The sequence below is a fragment of the Chaetodon trifascialis genome, chromosome 18 (assembly GCF_039877785.1).
Source record: "Chaetodon trifascialis isolate fChaTrf1 chromosome 18, fChaTrf1.hap1, whole genome shotgun sequence".
Lineage (NCBI taxonomy): Eukaryota > Metazoa > Chordata > Actinopteri > Chaetodontiformes > Chaetodontidae > Chaetodon > Chaetodon trifascialis.
In genome coordinates this window covers 12,027,462-12,044,221 of record NC_092073.1, presented here as the reverse complement: position 1 = coordinate 12,044,221, position 16,760 = coordinate 12,027,462, and the positions used below count along the sequence as shown (strand labels likewise).

General features: G+C 44.8%; 1 protein-coding gene across 7 annotated transcripts in view; it reads right to left on the bottom strand.

The window, feature by feature from the left end:
* Window positions 1-16,760, bottom strand: part of relch (RAB11 binding and LisH domain, coiled-coil and HEAT repeat containing) — a 31,632-nt gene that overhangs the window by 8,801 nt on the left and 6,071 nt on the right. For 2 of the 7 annotated variants that reach the window (XM_070985649.1, XM_070985650.1), the window contains exons 2-24: window positions 16,018-16,107; window positions 13,320-13,391; window positions 13,115-13,170; window positions 12,839-12,952; window positions 12,351-12,545; window positions 11,733-11,827; window positions 11,114-11,243; window positions 10,854-11,011; window positions 10,055-10,130; window positions 9,881-9,976; window positions 9,124-9,147; window positions 5,908-6,020; window positions 5,684-5,774; window positions 5,099-5,170; window positions 4,850-4,990; window positions 4,546-4,710; window positions 4,289-4,436; window positions 4,044-4,200; window positions 3,797-3,920; window positions 3,416-3,464; window positions 2,750-2,829; window positions 1,878-1,984; window positions 933-1,032 (exon numbers count right to left, since the gene is read on the bottom strand). In XM_070985649.1, coding sequence (XP_070841750.1) covers window positions 933-1,032; window positions 1,878-1,984; window positions 2,750-2,829; window positions 3,416-3,464; window positions 3,797-3,920; window positions 4,044-4,200; window positions 4,289-4,436; window positions 4,546-4,710; window positions 4,850-4,990; window positions 5,099-5,170; window positions 5,684-5,774; window positions 5,908-6,020; window positions 9,124-9,147; window positions 9,881-9,976; window positions 10,055-10,130; window positions 10,854-11,011; window positions 11,114-11,243; window positions 11,733-11,827; window positions 12,351-12,545; window positions 12,839-12,952; window positions 13,115-13,170; window positions 13,320-13,391; window positions 16,018-16,107 — 2,453 coding nt within the window. The remainder of the gene's footprint in view (window positions 1-932; window positions 1,033-1,877; window positions 1,985-2,749; window positions 2,830-3,415; window positions 3,465-3,796; window positions 3,921-4,043; window positions 4,201-4,288; window positions 4,437-4,545; window positions 4,711-4,849; window positions 4,991-5,098; window positions 5,171-5,683; window positions 5,775-5,907; window positions 6,021-9,123; window positions 9,148-9,880; window positions 9,977-10,054; window positions 10,131-10,853; window positions 11,012-11,113; window positions 11,244-11,732; window positions 11,828-12,350; window positions 12,546-12,838; window positions 12,953-13,114; window positions 13,171-13,319; window positions 13,392-16,017; window positions 16,108-16,760) is intronic. The other 5 variants (XM_070985651.1, XM_070985652.1, XM_070985653.1 and 2 more) reach the window with 3 other exon arrangements.

Sequence of the window (16,760 nt, the reverse complement as noted above, 5' to 3'; positions counted from 1 at the left end):
AAGTGTGCACAAATCTCAAAGGGCAGGGAGCTGTGATTTGTTATTTCTCCTGGCTTAGGCCGGGACGTTTGCCTTGGGAAACCTGGCTTAAAAATGGATGCAATCAGTGGAATAAAACTGCATGGAAGAAAAATGGGAAACAGTCATCTCCCTTAAAAAAATAAAAGCAGTATTATATTTCCACAAAGACCTGAAATACTGAAAAAGTAAAAAATCGTGAGAAAACATTTCTGTTTGAATTACACTGTCCAACAACGCTGAAAAGGAACAGGCCTTAAGCTCCTTTCGGTCGCCCTTCAGGTTGCTGACTGTCGCCTTTCTCTGACAAGCAGCAGATATTTATGTAGCCGGTCCTGAGACCAGTGCACAGTGAAAGGTCTGATGTTAACTGCGGGTTTGCCACACAGTTGGTACCAGGGCGCTGATAAGCTACAGGAGTCTTTACCCACACTCATAAGACAGAGTAGCTAAATATAAAATGCATGTTAAACAGCAGCAATAGCAAGCCGAGCTAGCACATGTACAGCAAATAGGGAAACATGTAAACAGTTTCTAGAATGTAGGACTGCACAATTGTGTACAACAGCATGACATTTTCTACTCAATTCAGCATGTATAACTTTAATTAGGATGGATTGTCCATAGTTAAACAGGATAATTACATAAATACAAACAATCACAAATTAATCTTACTATTTTTACTACTATATTTATCCATAATTGTGCAGCCATATTATATTTTACTTGTACACAATCTGTAGTACAGTAACAGTCATTATTCTTATGCTTGCTAAAAATGGAAATAGGAAAAATTGCATCAACAGTGACGCATTTTAGCTGGTGCTCATGTAAATTATATCAGACCAATCCAATCCAAACATCCATGGTTAGTCCAATACGCTATCTGCGAGCATCTGTGTGTGTGTTTGTACCTCAAACATCCGCGCCGCCGTGCACCGGACCAGTGCAGAGGTATGGACGACCCCATACCACAGAACAGTCAGCAGCAGCTCATGGTACACCGGGTTGGCACTGAAAAGAGAGCGCATACATAAATACTGGGCAGCATTATGGCAACATGATGAAGCTCATGCACATAGCAGAAGAGAGAGACCACTGTTGTCAGATTGCGACAGATGTCCCCTCTGAGACAGCATGGAGAGACATCTGGACTGGAAGTACATCACTGTTTTAACTGTTTTTACTGACATAGCTGACATGCAAGCTGCCAGACATTCACCAGCTTCCTTGTGGATGCTCAAAGGCCGAACATCAAATCCGTATCAGCAGTCCTTATTAGTGAAAGACGCAAATGACTGTTCCGAAAGATCCTTAAAAAAACAACAACAATCTCTAGTCCAAGCATGATTCAAAACACACCCTCAGACCAGGGAAATGTCTTTCTGCTGACTCACTGAATTAAGTTATTAAAGGCAAATACGGGATAATCCACAAGATAAAGGTAGTCATATTTAAAATTCATACTCCTTCACTGCGAACAGGCCATAGTAGTGACATGTAATAACACAGCGAAACGTGACTACCCCAAAGGGAAAGGACAAAACAAGGTCTCTCTGTGAAATTATTTTAGAATATTGTTTAAAATAGTATAATAGCTCAAAAGCATATACATACTGACTGATACTGAAGTTCTAGATCAGTGTATGGTATTTGTACTGGTGGCCAAATACTTAATGATGCACAGGTAAAGCATCAATTGGCTCCTATTCTAATTTTAATTTTTAAAATAACTGTGTCACAGGGAGATGTTTAAATTGCCAATTTTCATTTTTGTATTTTAAAACAACAACGGTTCACAGGGGGCAGAATAACAGCCCACTGTCGGTAATGTCGCAATGTGTGAGTGTATGTCTCACCCCAGCTCTACAAAGGAGGCCTTCAGGCTGTCCAGAGGCGCGTGGGACAAAGACAGGGTCGTCATAACATCCTCCAGGAAACCCACCAACAACTTGCGATCCTCCTCCTGCACAGACGCCATAGAATCACCTCCATCATGCAGTAATACACATACATTAACAGCAGACATCTGTTGTCACGTTCAGCATAGAGAGCTGTGAACTTGACATGTGTCATGAGCGCTGCATCATTTTGTGACCCTTATGTCAAAACAAAAACAAGTGGCAGCTTGATGTGTTTTGGAGTGGATTTTCCCTCGTGACAGAGAACAATAAGCCGAAGTGTCATGTGGTTCACACTCTACGTGCTGTAAGATAGATGAGAGACTAGGGGCCCAAAATACTCACCATGTCGACTGACTACATTAGGGCTGTGCCACATAGTTTGAGGATTTATTCATGACGCTGACATTCCAACTGTAAATCAACATTTGAATGCTGGTCATTCTGTTTAAACCCGGTTTCTGCAGAACTTCACATAAAGATTAGGCTTCACTAACGCTATAAGTATTATACTTTCTTCTAATATGATCCCAGTGCTGGCTGTAGAGGATTGGTATGAATCGTGTGATCCAAGTCCATAAGTCAAAATGTATTGTAAAAAGATAGATATAATCATTTCCTAAATTCACAACATGTTTTTCAATGTAAAAGAAATGGCATCCGGTACAGCCCTAACCTATATAGAGGAAATCACAGACTTACTGACATACTGCAGATTTATTGTGCAAGACACCGAAATGCACCACAAGGTATGACTGACGATAAATCAGCCTGGAGTGCTCCCTTCAAATGTTTTTAGGTCAGCTACCGTTCGGCTGTGATTCATTTACCTGGTTATAACAAGTCAGCACTCCAGTGGCGTAGATGGGGACTGTTGCTTTGGTGAGAATATCATTCCCTGCTGAAACATCTGAGAGGGGAATGAAAGAAAATAAGTAAAACAAGAATAAAAATCTAATTGCAGCTGTTAAAATTTTTATCTTTTCTGCATCAAGCCATAGCTGCTGCATTCTTCTCATTACTTCCTCAAATTACCATCATTTGTTTTTACCCAATTAATCATGAAAATACACCAGCATGTTGAGCGTATTACATTTTTTGTGATAGGCATTCGGTCTGTGACAGTGTGTCTACAGCATACGTTATTGTGGCTTGACAAAAATCTACTGAAGAGGACAACCGCACTGTAAGGTCACAATGACCTAAACACAGACAGGATACAAAACACATTTCATAAATGGCCACAATACCAAAGCTAAATCACTTGGCAGCCGGCTGAGACCAAGCACCTCTTATAACTACAGAAACATGTCCGGAATCAAAAAAAAAAAAAAAAAGAAAAAGAGAGGGAAACACCCATAACTGACTCCAAATAACTTGTTTACATCAACAGTGTCTGCGTCTGAACTCCACCTACCAAAATCCTCTTGAGAGCTGAGGAAAACCTGACAGCAAATGGCCATCTGAGTACATGTGTAGGTTCAATCTGCACTCACCAACATTCTCCTCAGAGAGCCGGAGGATCTCTTGGAACTGCGGTTTGACCTGAAAAGGTCACGAGGACACACGAAATGTCATCACTACATTTAGAAATACCATTGACATTTTCTGTGAAGCATCGTTTTAAGTGCAGTACTCAATACCTCAGATGGATTTCTGATGGATATCTTTATGAGGTCAGAGAGAGGGACAGTGGTTACAACCACTGCTCCTGGACTTACAGTGAACTCCTGGGAAATACACAATCCACTGCCTGCTCTTGAACGCTACTGTTAAGAACAATGTCAATGCAGCTGCAGCTACATGATACACGCTTGAAAGCTTACTCTACAGTTAGCAAAGAAATATTCCAGACACGGACATAATCAGCCTTTTACCTTAGCGTTGGTAAAAATCTTGCCGAAAGTGCGACACAGCCTCCAGAAGAAGCGAGAGAACTCGTGGACGCAAGTCGACGACGTCACGTTGATGCGACCCACGATCTCTATGAGCTGAGGAAGGCTGGAGACAGAGCAGACAGATAATCAGTGTGCCTTTGTGTGTGTCTTTACATGTGCTTGTGTGTGTGTGTGTGTGTGTGTGTGTGTGTGTGTGTGTGTGTGCGTGTGAGGAAGCGTTTCTCACAGCTGGTTGACCACCCATAGCAGGCTGTCCCAGCCGGTGGTTCCTTCGTGCTCCAGCTGGTGGTCGTAGAGCAGCAGCAGGGCGCTCAGCATCTCTCTGCTGCCGATGATGGTCGCTACGTCCTGGAGGGGAGAAGCTGGCCTGGGGAAGCGGGTCACTGCAGGACCAAAGACGCAGGAACAGAATGAAAACTCTGTATTTCTTAAGAATTATAACTTCTCCTTGTTTGTGTGTGGTTGTCCTACCCTCTATTGCCGGTATGTCTCCGTGGAGTTTGGCTCTGCTAGTGAAGGGTGCGTTCTGCAGCACCACAGCAAACAGAGGAGGGATGAGAGACTGCAGGGCCGACAGGAACACATGTAGCTTGTGTTCATCCAGGCCGTGTTCTCCTTGCTACGGAAAGAGAGAGGAAAGTTCTCCTCACAATCAACGTGTTTCTACATGCGTTACCATCAGGAAAGGGTTGGAAAGGTTCTCAGGTTAGATGCACACAGGCGCTTACCGTAAGGAGTTTCTCTATACGTGCCAACAGAGAAGGGATGAGTGCAGTCTGCAGGGTGCCCAGCTCTGTGGTCCAGGCAGCAAAGGCGGGAATGAAGACCTGGTGGACTGCGCTGACCACCCGCTCTGACGGGTCCCCGAGTGACAGCAACATCAGCTCAAAACCCTGGAAGGCATGCAGAAAGAATTGACAAAAGATGAGCATGAAGATTTAGCTGCAAGCTTTTAAGCAAACAGCTGCATTAACCCATGTATTCAAACATGCTATATTAAGTTCTGACATGCCTTCCTCTCACAAAGCATACCTGGGAGTACTTGTCAGGGTCATCAATGTAACCCATGATAATCCCCAGACTCTTGACCACAGCCTCTCTGACCATGTCAGCTTTATCCTCAGCGAGCATCTGCTGCAACATGGACAACACCAAGGAGCTACGGATCTCCTTCTGCAGGGACAGAAAGCAAGACGGACAGAGACCTCATTTATATTCAGTTCATTTAAGTGCATGTAAAATCCCTTTTTTTTTAATTCTGTATGCACAATGTGTTCTTACAGGCAGGTATGGTGCTAAGGCTCCACAGGATTCTGCCACCAACAATCTCCTCTCTGGATATTTGTGGTTTATCTGCAGAAGGAGAGAGCAACATTTGGGGAAACGCGCTGAAAAAGAATACGGCAACAGAAGCTGAAAGCAGGAGAGAAGTTGACTGGAGGGCAGCCACCGTGGAATGGAAACAACTCGTGTATCATCAACACGCTGACCCTGTGGAAACCGCTATTGGTCTTTCTAGTCAGATTCTCAGCCTCCAAACTGCTGGCAGCTGTTGTTGCCATAAATGTGCCGCATGAGGTGACACAGGCAGCAATGAAAACAAAGCTGATATCACGCTGAAGTCAGGGACACCGTGGAGTTAATGATAGTGATAGTTCTGATTCAGATTATGCAATTACAGCAACATTGACTGGAATGCTCAACACAAGACACAACTGAGATCTGCGGAATATTTTTGCATTATAGCTCTGAATGTACTCGTTTGCATTTTGTAACAGCTGTTGGCAGAGCCCGCTTTGTATTATCATGGAGAATCAGTGGCAGCATATGCAATAACAAAGGCCACCTGCAGTGTATGCGTTATACCTGTTCCCAGCACTGAGGAAGTAGTTCAGCCTCGACACGTGTGGGACCCACGTGTCTTGCAAACGCAACACAGCCCGTCAAGATCATTTGTCTTTGGAAACACACACACAGAAACACATGAGAAGTGCTGTTTAGAACCAGTAAGGTATCTCAGTTAGAGCTCGATGCACCGGTATGATAGCCTACATGCATGTTGTTCTGTCCCCACACACAAACAAACACACCTCTGCTCATCATCCGGTCTCTTGATGAGGTTAAAGAGGATGTGGAGGAGCTGGTCTCTCTCTTTAGGCTCTGGGTGAAGGCAGGCGGTGCACAGGATGAGTGGGATCAACTCCTGAGGGAGGACAGAGAAACAGAGAGAGAAGTGGCATCAGTTTACTTTACATAAGGAGAGTGAGGCTGAGATGCACAGGGAGAGGATGGTCAAGGGCAGTCAAGCAGGCCTGAAAGTCCACGGAGGACGGGGGATAGGAAAGGGGGAGAAAGGGCTTATTAAAAAGAGGAGAGAAAATGGGAAAGTCATGGGGAGAAAGGAACACAGTGGGTCACCTTTAAAACCATCACCACCAGTGAAAATGTGCTTACCTTCAAAACCATGGTGGTTTAAATGGTGACTCATTTAGCTTTGGAGTGACGGATATGCAGTACAGTCAGAGCCAGGTACTGCAGAAACGTACATAGTGCATGCACACACGCACACACAGCTGCATTTAGACAGACACACGTATACCTATTGCACTAGTTCCCCCACTAGAAGAAAGCTTTATCCCAGAGTTCACACAGAGTTTATGGACCTTCCAGCCAGAGGGGAGAGAGCTCAGCCGCCCTTGATACAGGGCCTTCATGGCCAAATTGTGGTCAGCTCTAAATTCCCGCCACACACACCCAAATTAGAGAGTGCACACAGAGTTAAAAATATGCTTTTTTTTTTTTTTTTTTTTTTCAAAAAGAGAAAAAAAAAGCTGTTTTTTCCAGGAACATATCATATGTTCTTGCCAAGTGCTGGAAGAATGAGCAAAACCCCAACGCTGGACCGACATATGGACCTGACAGAGACGCTTGCGTAAAGATAGGCTGCGATGAGTCACCCTAACCCTCTGCACAAGCCCTCTGAAGTTGGTGCCATGTTGGCTATCTTTTCAACAAGTAAAAATACAGCATTTAAGAATCAGAGGGTCATTTTAAGTGGTGACATGACAAGTTCAGTACGGGTGAAATTCAGTTCAGGCGTCAAAAAGCAGCAAAAAAACCTTCAAATGAACTGAATTTGCTCCAATTTAGCTGTCAAATTCAATTATCCTCTGACCTGGCCTGAAAAAAAATCCCATGCATCTTCACAAGAGACATTTTTGGAGACTTACAGTAACAGCACGGGCCTGATAAAACAAATAAAGGAATTCATAAACAGCGCAGATCTGAGAAGCCAGAACCCACTCTGACCTTGTTCTATTTCTGAGTGGACGCCTGTGTTTCTGATGTGAAGACTCCTTCAGGAGGTTAAACATCTGACCAGTCCTGGATAAACATTGTGGGCAGGTGGAGTGGACAGCACGACGCCAGCACCCAGAGGCAAAGGGGGCCCGACGCGTCACTTCAAAGAGCGGAGTCACTGCAAATTCCACTGCGAGGACCACTACGTGCAAGAGCCTGCAGCCAGGGGCTTTTGGATCCTGATGCCCAACACTCACATTCCACCTCAGCAGCTCTTATCAAATCTTTATTATCACATTTCATAACAGTTAGACGTCTCAGATTCAAAACACTCAAATGAAGTGAAGAAGTGCAAAAGTCAATCAAAAGTTTGCCTCATGTTCTGTGTGTTATTTTCTTAATATCTATGTTCTTATTGTGACTTCCTGCACAGGCTCGTCCCCTCCAGATGCCTTCGTTTTTCTCTTTGTTTTTACGTCTGATGTCTGTCCTCTGAGTTATAACTTAACTTCTAATCTTTTGTCTTGGGCCAGTCTTGATAAAACTGGTCAGTGCTCTTTGTCTTGCCAGTAGTTCGTTAATGATCACAGTTAATCTGGCCATCAGAAAAAAGGAAGTTAGTCACGATAGCTTATATTTAATCTTTTTATAGCGATACTGCTGCTTTGGAAAGAACTAGTCAAACACTTTACTATATTACATTGACTTAAGAAAATAGTTGTCACAAATGACCACAAATGAAACCTTTATCCCCAAAAAGACAAAGGAAAACAGGAGCAATGCAGAGCTACACAGAGAATGCACGTCGCATTGAGCTCCAGTGCGGCACGCTATGTTGAAGAAAAGCATAATGTTTAATGATTTACAGTGTCTGATAATGCAGCCAGGTGGCAGGCAGAGTTTCAATGCATCATTCTACCGTTTCAAGTCAAACACTTTTTCTTCTTAAGTGGGTGTCACATTCAAACAACAAGGTGTGTCTCCAGGTTCGTGGTGGTTAGAGAGCTTCAAGTTGCAAGATGGAAGCAGCTGTGTGTGTGTACCCGCTGTCATAGCTGGTGAATCTAACGGACACGGTGCAAAGTCCACACCTCTCAGGCCTCGAAGTTCTGCTTTGTTTTTTGTTTTTTTTTTGTCATCCACTCCCCTCAGTGGGCTTATCTTGATTTTGCAAAGAGATTAAGTTCTCCATAACCGTGGTGGTTGATTAAAATAACATAACCATAATGATATGCAAAGCAGCCCCGACCGAGAACTACTCCGACCAGACTTACCTCTTTCCAGCTCTGCATTTAGTATCCTATCGAGTTTCGACAATGTTTGTACACACGAGGAGACACACAAACAGAATTCGCATGCGAGCAGTTACACGCCGACAGAACACCTGTGCAGGTGTCTGCATTAGAGCTTGCAAGGAGTAATAGCTTGTTAATGCCTAATCTATTGAAAAATCATCCTCCCTTGATTCCTCAGAAGACACGAACATGATGTTGAAAGACGTTCCCTGACGGTTCAAGGAAGAATGCTGGTTTGCAAATACCTTATATCAAGGACTTGAAACAAAGCACTTCTCTTTGGTTGTATTTAGTCATAAGAACGTAAGCTTTCAAGCAGGCTGCTCGAAAATGTTATGAGATTAATTATTACTATCAGAATCTTAAAAAAAGCCACTTAAAGTGATTAGAGTTGCAGCAAATAAAAACAAACAGGGAATAAATCACAGAAGGACGGAGAGAAGTGACATACAGTACAAGACCCACCTCAGGCTAAAACTGCATACCCCAGGCCATCTTTGCACGTTGATTCATATATTAGCATAAACAAATTTTTCATATTTACTTTTACGGGAATGCAAGATAGCGAAACGATAGTCGTTAGCACTTCACAGGAAAAGGAATCATTCTGGCAAGTCAGACCCTGCGTGACAGCAGTTGTAGCCAATGGGAGCTGGATGTTTACTTTTTGGTCGTGTGAGAACCATGCAGATGAGTGCGTGAAAGACTCACCTGGCAAAGATGTGCAACCATTCTCTAGAAGAGAGGCATGCATGAGAGTGAGAGAATGAGTGAGACGAAAAGAGAAGAGTAAAAATAAAACCAGTGAAGGCAAAAAGGACAGCAGAACGCAAGTGTGTGTGTGTGTGTGGGGGGGGGGGGGGTTTCAACAAACGCCACCAGACAAAGAGGGTGAGATCCCTAAACAATAGATAGACACAGGTCAGCTGGGTATTAGCAGGTTTAAAAACGTCTGTGTCCAGCACTGCAAATCTCTAAATGAGCTCTTTATTCAGCTTGCTGGTAGGACACAGCCAAATCTGCAAAGGACAACGAGGATAAAGATGCTAAGTGCAGCTTTAGCGCTTTAATTTAAGACATTAGCGTGACGATCAAAAACAAACCCGCTATCGTGCCAATTAGAGCAATGCCAAGACGACTGGCAGCCTCGCCTTGCGGCACAAACCAAGAAGAGGGTGGTGCTCTTTCGAAGCAAACAGACCGAAATATTTCTCACAATAGCAGGTGGTGAAATGGCTGAGCCGACAACACTTTCAGAAAAAAAAAAATCACTTTCAACACCCCTCAGCAAAGCTACAAAGACGCAGTTTGGTTGGGAAGCTGCGAGCTGCAGCTCTCCCTAAATGTTCACCCTGCTACGCCTTGCTGCTGTGTGTGTATCTATTGGACACTATGAGAAGAAGCCTGTGGTGGTGGCAATAATGAGAGTGATACGGAGAGGAAGATGAGGAGGAGGAGCGGCAGTTACCTCTCGTTTAGCAAGAAGCACGTTCGGGACGATGTGAGGGAGACAGCGGCCCAGCATCAGCATCACACTCTCCTCACTGTCTGATATACGAGACACCTGGAAATGAGATCATTAGGTTATTATATATGCTATCATAAAAGCACAGGTTTTAATTAAAGCTGTGTGTGAGCTGACCTCTGCTCCCAGGCGGCTGTCAGAGCACATTCTGCAGAAGGACAGCAGGGCTTGCAGGAAGGCCGGGGATAACTTCCTGCGACACCGCAAACAACAAGAAACCAAAAACGGTCACTACAGTCTGGACCGCTTAATCTGCACACCGCGAGACGAGATCACCCTGACCACTGAATGACTGGAGGACTGGACGGGGCCACCCTGCCACAGAGCTCAGCGCTGCCACTCTCCCATGTCACTGCAGTGTATTTCAGTGCAATGAGAAAATCCATACAACTATAGATAGATTTGGCTACATTGCACTGGCAATAGCAGATGATTTTTTCTGGGTTTTCGCCCCTGATGGAGCTGCACAAGAGCCTGAAAGTTTCAAAAGGGAAATGCATGAGTGATATATGCAGGAAAAGGGTGATTCATTAGTCGTTGGTGCAGCAAACATACTTCAGCATGGGTGGGATAGCGGATTGAAATGTTTATAAAAGTCAAAAGTTCACTTCCCACAAGGGCTGCTGTGTGCTCAGAGGAAATTCAGGAAGTTGCATTTCCACACAAGAGGGCAGCCGAGATCTGCCGTGCTGAGGCTACACTGACTGATAACTACCTCCATCTAGTGGCTACATCTAGTAACTACACTCAGATAGGCAGTGTGGCTGCAACAGGTAGGTCGTTTTCTGTATTCTGGATTCAAGTGACTTACAGACAAATACAGCATTATTGACACAAGCACTGTGATCTTTTTATGCAGGATGAATGCAGAATTTTTATTAACTCAATTTTCTGTGTGTCTGAGTTTTCCACTCACCTGTTGGGTTGATCAAACTGGACGGGAGGCCGGCTTTTAAGCTTGTTGTGGGACTGTGGGTTTGCATGTGATGTGTTCTGAGTAGAAGGAGGGTCCAGGACAGTTTCAGGCTCTGAAACCCCCCGGATGTCCAGATACTGGCCGTTATCTGTAGGAGGCTGCGAGTAAGGCGAGGTTAAGTCTCAGGGCTTAAGGCCTTTTGTCAAACTACATCAAGAAACGTGCAGATTCGCTAATCTGTGCATTAAGTGACCACATACCACAGAGAGAGGGCCAGTGGAAGAGGCGTTGGTGGAGGAGGAGGAGCAGGGGTTGGATGTATTCTGGGAGCCCAGGTCCAGAGTGGCCGGAGGTGGGGAGGAGACAGTCCTCTTCAGTGTCTGAATCTCACTATGAGGGAGGGGAAAGGAGAGCGGAGAGGACATTGTTAGAAAACACTACATAGTTCTGATTGGTGAAAAAGAAGAAGACGAAGAAGAAGGAGCGAGTTCTTCCCATCAGGAAGTCGTGGTAGAACAGTTCGGCGAAATGGCTCAACAAATCTGGATTGCGGCGAAGCAAATCTGTATGAATGGTAGCAATTAAAGACTCCACATGGAAGGAAAATACGTTCCACGGATGCTACAGAGCAGGGTTTCCTCTGTAATTTCATGCAACGGTGGTTTTCCATGCCGCTTCCACCTCGTGGCCTGTTTCGGTCACAGTTATGGTAGTAATGCGGACCGGAGTGCTGAAGACATTTTTAGATTTTTATGGATGCTTCTCATTTCCCCATGGAAAATGTTCTCGTTTCAGCATCATAGCGTACAAACAGCGGTCATAATATTATTAATCTGACATACTGATTGACTTGTAAATCAGACGCACTCAGACACACACCTCTGCAGCTTCTTGATCTGCTCGGCTAGGCTCTGCTTCTCGTTGTTGAGGAGGCTTATCTGGTACTCCAACTCTTGGACGACTTCTGTCTGTTGCTACGGAGAGACAAAAAGATTACAGACACTTTATTACCTCAGCTCAAGAGTAGGTGCTCCAACAATAGGTCAAAACTCTTCATGAGCTGGTGACATCTCAGACTTTATTAAAAGGAGGAGCCACAGCCTTTTACTGAAACAATGTGAATGCAGAGCGGGCAATTAACTTTTTTCATCACCATCACTGTAGTTCTGTAGCCCGCCTCCACAACTCTGAGTCAAAGCAGCTGACCTTAACTTCAAAGAGTGTGTGCATGCACTGTTATCGTGCCAATAAATAAAGAAAAAGAGGGAAAAGGACTGTGTCTCTGATAATGGCATACCCATCTCTACCTGGGTATATAATAATATTCACTCGTTAAGGTAAAGCCGGAAATCTAACCTGAATGCAAGATACAACTCATGATGAACTGTACACAGGTGAATTAAACCCACACATGCATATGCACATGCACATGCACATGCACATGCACATGCACATGCACATGCACATGCACATGCACATGCACACCCACACACAAACCTGTTGTGAGAGGTCAGGTTTCTTCGGGGGCTCTTGGGCGATGCAGTTTCCTGGGAGATCGCCAAAATCCACCCCGACCGACGCATCAACTGTGTCCCGGGGAGAGGGGAGGGGGGTGCCACAGCTCCTGTAGAGCTGTAGCAGGTCAGGAGGTTTCGGGATGTTGAGGCCGACATCGTCCCACAACTCAAAGTCCTGGAAAGAAGTAAAAAAAAATAATAATAATTGAACAGCATCAGCTTGTGGCAGGAGAGGGTGGGGGTGTCCTCTGAACAGACAAAGCAGGACACAATGCAAGCTCAGGACAGGACAGCTGAGCTGAGTTGTTGAATTTATTTATGGTCACATGACCCCACCACTTGTCTTAGACCAGCGTCCTCATGCTTCCAAGTCTAACACCTCCGATTTAGCCTTAGGACTAAAAAAACTCCATTCAGACATTTGTCATTCTGTCTCTAAAACAGGCGGCGGCACAGAAAACTCTTTACCTGATCATCGTTTTCATCAGAGAAGGTGATGGATGAGAGTTTGTATTCATTTTTCAATAAATACTCATTCACAAGGAAGTTTAAGGCTCTTTTCTCCAGTGGGCGTATAGGCTCCTGAGGTAGAGAGGAAACAGAGGCTGTGAAATGATTCTCTCAAGGCCAAGCAGTGATGCCATAACAAGGGGTTTAAAGGAACACATCTGATCTCTCGATCCATTTGAGGAGAGGAAAGAAACTCACAAATCTTTTCATTCTCACCACTTAAAGATTCCCCACCTGAATTTCAGGACTCGACTTGAAGTTTTTTCTCTCCTGAGAGGGCACTTCGCTCTCTGAGAAATTGAGAAGACATTAGATGAGTTTGAAAGGACGCTGAGGGTTATTCATCTAGTGGAATTCTCTTGGAATAAAAAAAAAAAAAAGACAGAAAGCTGTAACAAAAGAGGGTTCAGGTGGAGAAGAAGTTAAAAGTACGCCACACCTGCTGCCTGAGTCAAGTTGGCGCGCAGAGCCTGAATGGTCTCCTTTGCTTTCCGTAGCTCAAACTCCAGCACTGGACAGGAAGTGACAACACACACACACACACAGGAAGTGCATCCAACCAAAGACAGGGAACAAACAAACAAAACAAAGATGGGCATGAAAAACAAAACAACCGCACAAAAGATCCTAAGAGTCATAAAACAAAACAAGGGAAAAAAAAAAAAAAAAAAAAAAAAGGTTGCATGCAAATCATGGGTCTAAGGAACGCATGCAGCAGAGGATCATGGTAAAGCCGGCTGGATGACAAGTGTGTGTGATGCACTGACACACTTCTCAACGGTAGGATTTCCTGCCCTCGTTTTCCTCCCATTAATAGCGCTGATGTGACTGACCTAAAAATTGGGAGTCCAAAGTTACTTCAGCTGTAGCCGAGGCGAGCAAATCTACTGGAGCTACTGAGACGCAGCCTTGATCGTCTAGGAGCTGTCTGACAAAGGATTTTTCCAGGCACATGCCTTTCTAAGGTAACAAGTAATTAAATCTTCTGGTTTCAAGCCACTCAAAGGACAGCCGCTGCTCAGGCTGTTAATAGCCTACGCCGTTACACTGTGAACAACTCACTCTAAGCTACTGTTTTTGATTGTTTCTTCAATTAAAAAAAAAACAAACTCATTCATAATGAGCAAGCTGTTTCCGACCTCTTACGCCATCAGAAGCAGCAGACATTTGAGTTCTATGTTGGCATTGGAAAGGCTAAACTAACACTGGATAAAGAAAAAGAACACACAAGATTCTGAGTCAGATTAAAAAAATAAAAAACACACGCAAAAAAGTAAGAAGCGATGGAGCAGGAAAACTACGTTGCATAGCTGTGCACTGAAAATCTGCCATCTGATCTGATGCTGTCCCTGAAGCTGCCATCTAATGTCTTTATTTAAGGACTTAACGGTATGTGCAAAAGGAGGGTACTTTATCAATATTTAGTAATAATTGCAGGACAAGCCTTGTCAATTTGCAGTTTCCACAACTTAAGAACACTATATTTCTGCACAAACAACATCCGCCCACTCGGACTCCGTCATCCCTAACCTTTCCAACAGATTGAGAGTGCACAGGATGCAAGCGCAACAAAATGGAAAACCAAGAACTGAATAACGGGGAAAAAGATCTCAAAAAGAAATAAATTAAAAAAAAAGCAAAAAGCTAGTCTGGATGGAGTGACTTGTCCAGTAGTGTTCACTGGGGTTTGATCAACGTCAGGAGAAAGCCAGAAAACCCAGAGTCAGACAGCTGGGGGCAGGCAGCTTGGTGAGGGGAACAGAATGGGGGGGGAGGGGGAGAGGGAAGGGGGGGGTGCCAATTTGGCAGAGTGGGCAGTTTTAAAAAGATGCATAATTTGCCGTTGGAAGCATGGAACCAACATCTCTGCTGCATGGTTTCGACTGTGCCCTGACTCAACATGAATGTACAGCGTGTGCTTTCAGAAACCGACTGAGGCCCCAAACCATGAGCACGCTCGGCCCCCGCTTCAGTCACATTTCAGGTGCATCCACCTGCTTCACTTAAGCCCTCTTTGCACAAAATACAAAGCCTTTTTCTGCTCTCATGACGCAATATACACATTACATTTACTGACATTTACAATTCATAGACATGTGAACAACCCTTGTTGAGACTCTGATTCTCATGCTTAGCAGTCATGTACAGGAAAGAGGACAAATAAATCTAATGTCAAAGAAAGAAAAAACACAAAGCACAAATATGTCCATCCTGCAGTCATGGATCAGGACTCCCTGACTAACACTTACTGACCAAATGGGTGGATGACTACAGAAGGTTGGTAATGGGTAATGTTAACCACTGTGCTATGGTATAGTGTGCAGACTAGGGAGTTACATGGCGACCATAAAATAGAAAGATGAAAACAGAGAGGCAGATTAAGTTAACAGAATGTGAACGGTCCCTGTTAAAGTAAAAAAAAACACATCGCACAACATCTGAAAACCGACGAGCGGGTCTTAACGCAGCAGCTGCTCTTAAAGCCCCCATTCTGCGATGAGGCACCATCGCTGCCAGACTCAACTGTGAACGCGTTTGGCTAAAACTACTGTATCTACCGGTGTGTCACGACAGAGGCACGGGGGGGGGGGTGCGATCTGGAACAATGCTGAGACAGGTACCGTGCCAAAAATAACACACACTGACTCAACGGTGTGACAGTGGACGGGAGGAGGCGCGGACACACACTTGGTGCTGGGACATGAACATGAAATACATCTTCTGTTAATTAACTCTATTCCTACCTGGCTAGTTTGAAAAAAGAGTCTCTAGAAACAGAACGCTGCGATAGTGTGAAAACTCGGTGACGCCGCTGTTAAGTGTGGATCGAATGTGTTCAAAAATCCGCTCATTATTTTGTCATCACTGCTAAAGCAGCTCTTGCACAGCAGCGCCACTGTGACGACATCAGAGCAAACACACGTCTCAGCTTTGCGGTGGCTTGGATTGCACTGGCATTGCTATTATACAGTCTTGGATGCAGCTGTCAGGTGTTATTCTCTTTGTTTGCACGACCCCCTCCCGTTCTGTCACTGTCTATTCTCCGGATTGTTGTGCATCTTTTTCACCCCCCCACCCCCCACCCCGAGGCAAGCTGGGTCCCTCGATTCCAGCCCAGACAGAACGGTTCATCTTACCTGCCACCCGCTCGTCCGACTCCCGGTTGCCGTCATCCGAGTAACGGGCAAAGTCCAGAGAGTCCAAGGTGCTGATGCTGCCCGCTCGATCTGAATGGAGGCAGAGACGGAGACAACAGTGAGACCAGTACACAGTCACATGTGATCCTGCAGAAATGTTGCTTTACACGGACAAGGTCAGCTACACAACAGTAGCCCCGCTGCGGTTGGTTGGAAGCGTGCTGACACCAGGCCTGAGTGAGAGCATGGTGACGAACCACCGTGCCACAAATGGAAACATTATTAAATTCAGCTAAAAGCAGAAACCTTTAAAAGTCCATGTGGGACGGTTATACTTAAGCCAAGAAACCTATGAGTCACTGAACAAGCTTTGCTGAGACCTTCACTTGATGGAAACACCTATTTCCAGTCTAACCCCTCAAAACAACCACCTCACATCTGAGCACAGGGACGCCGAAAGTATTGTTCACTCAGACAACACAAAGCTGACACATAAGCATACTTTGTGCTCCGATTTCACTGAGCTAGGCCTCCTAGCTTAGCCAATGGTGTTAGTTTCCCTCCGCTGCAATACAAGTGCAAGATTGGCCTATTTGTTCTCTGATATCCAGATACAGAGAAAGGTCAGGCCAAATGTAGCGCGCAGACCGGCTCGGACGCCACGGCGCAGTGAGTGTTTAAGGAATGAGAGTAAAATCACTGTTGGTGCACACGTGGACTTTCTGATTTTGTGTTTAACCTAA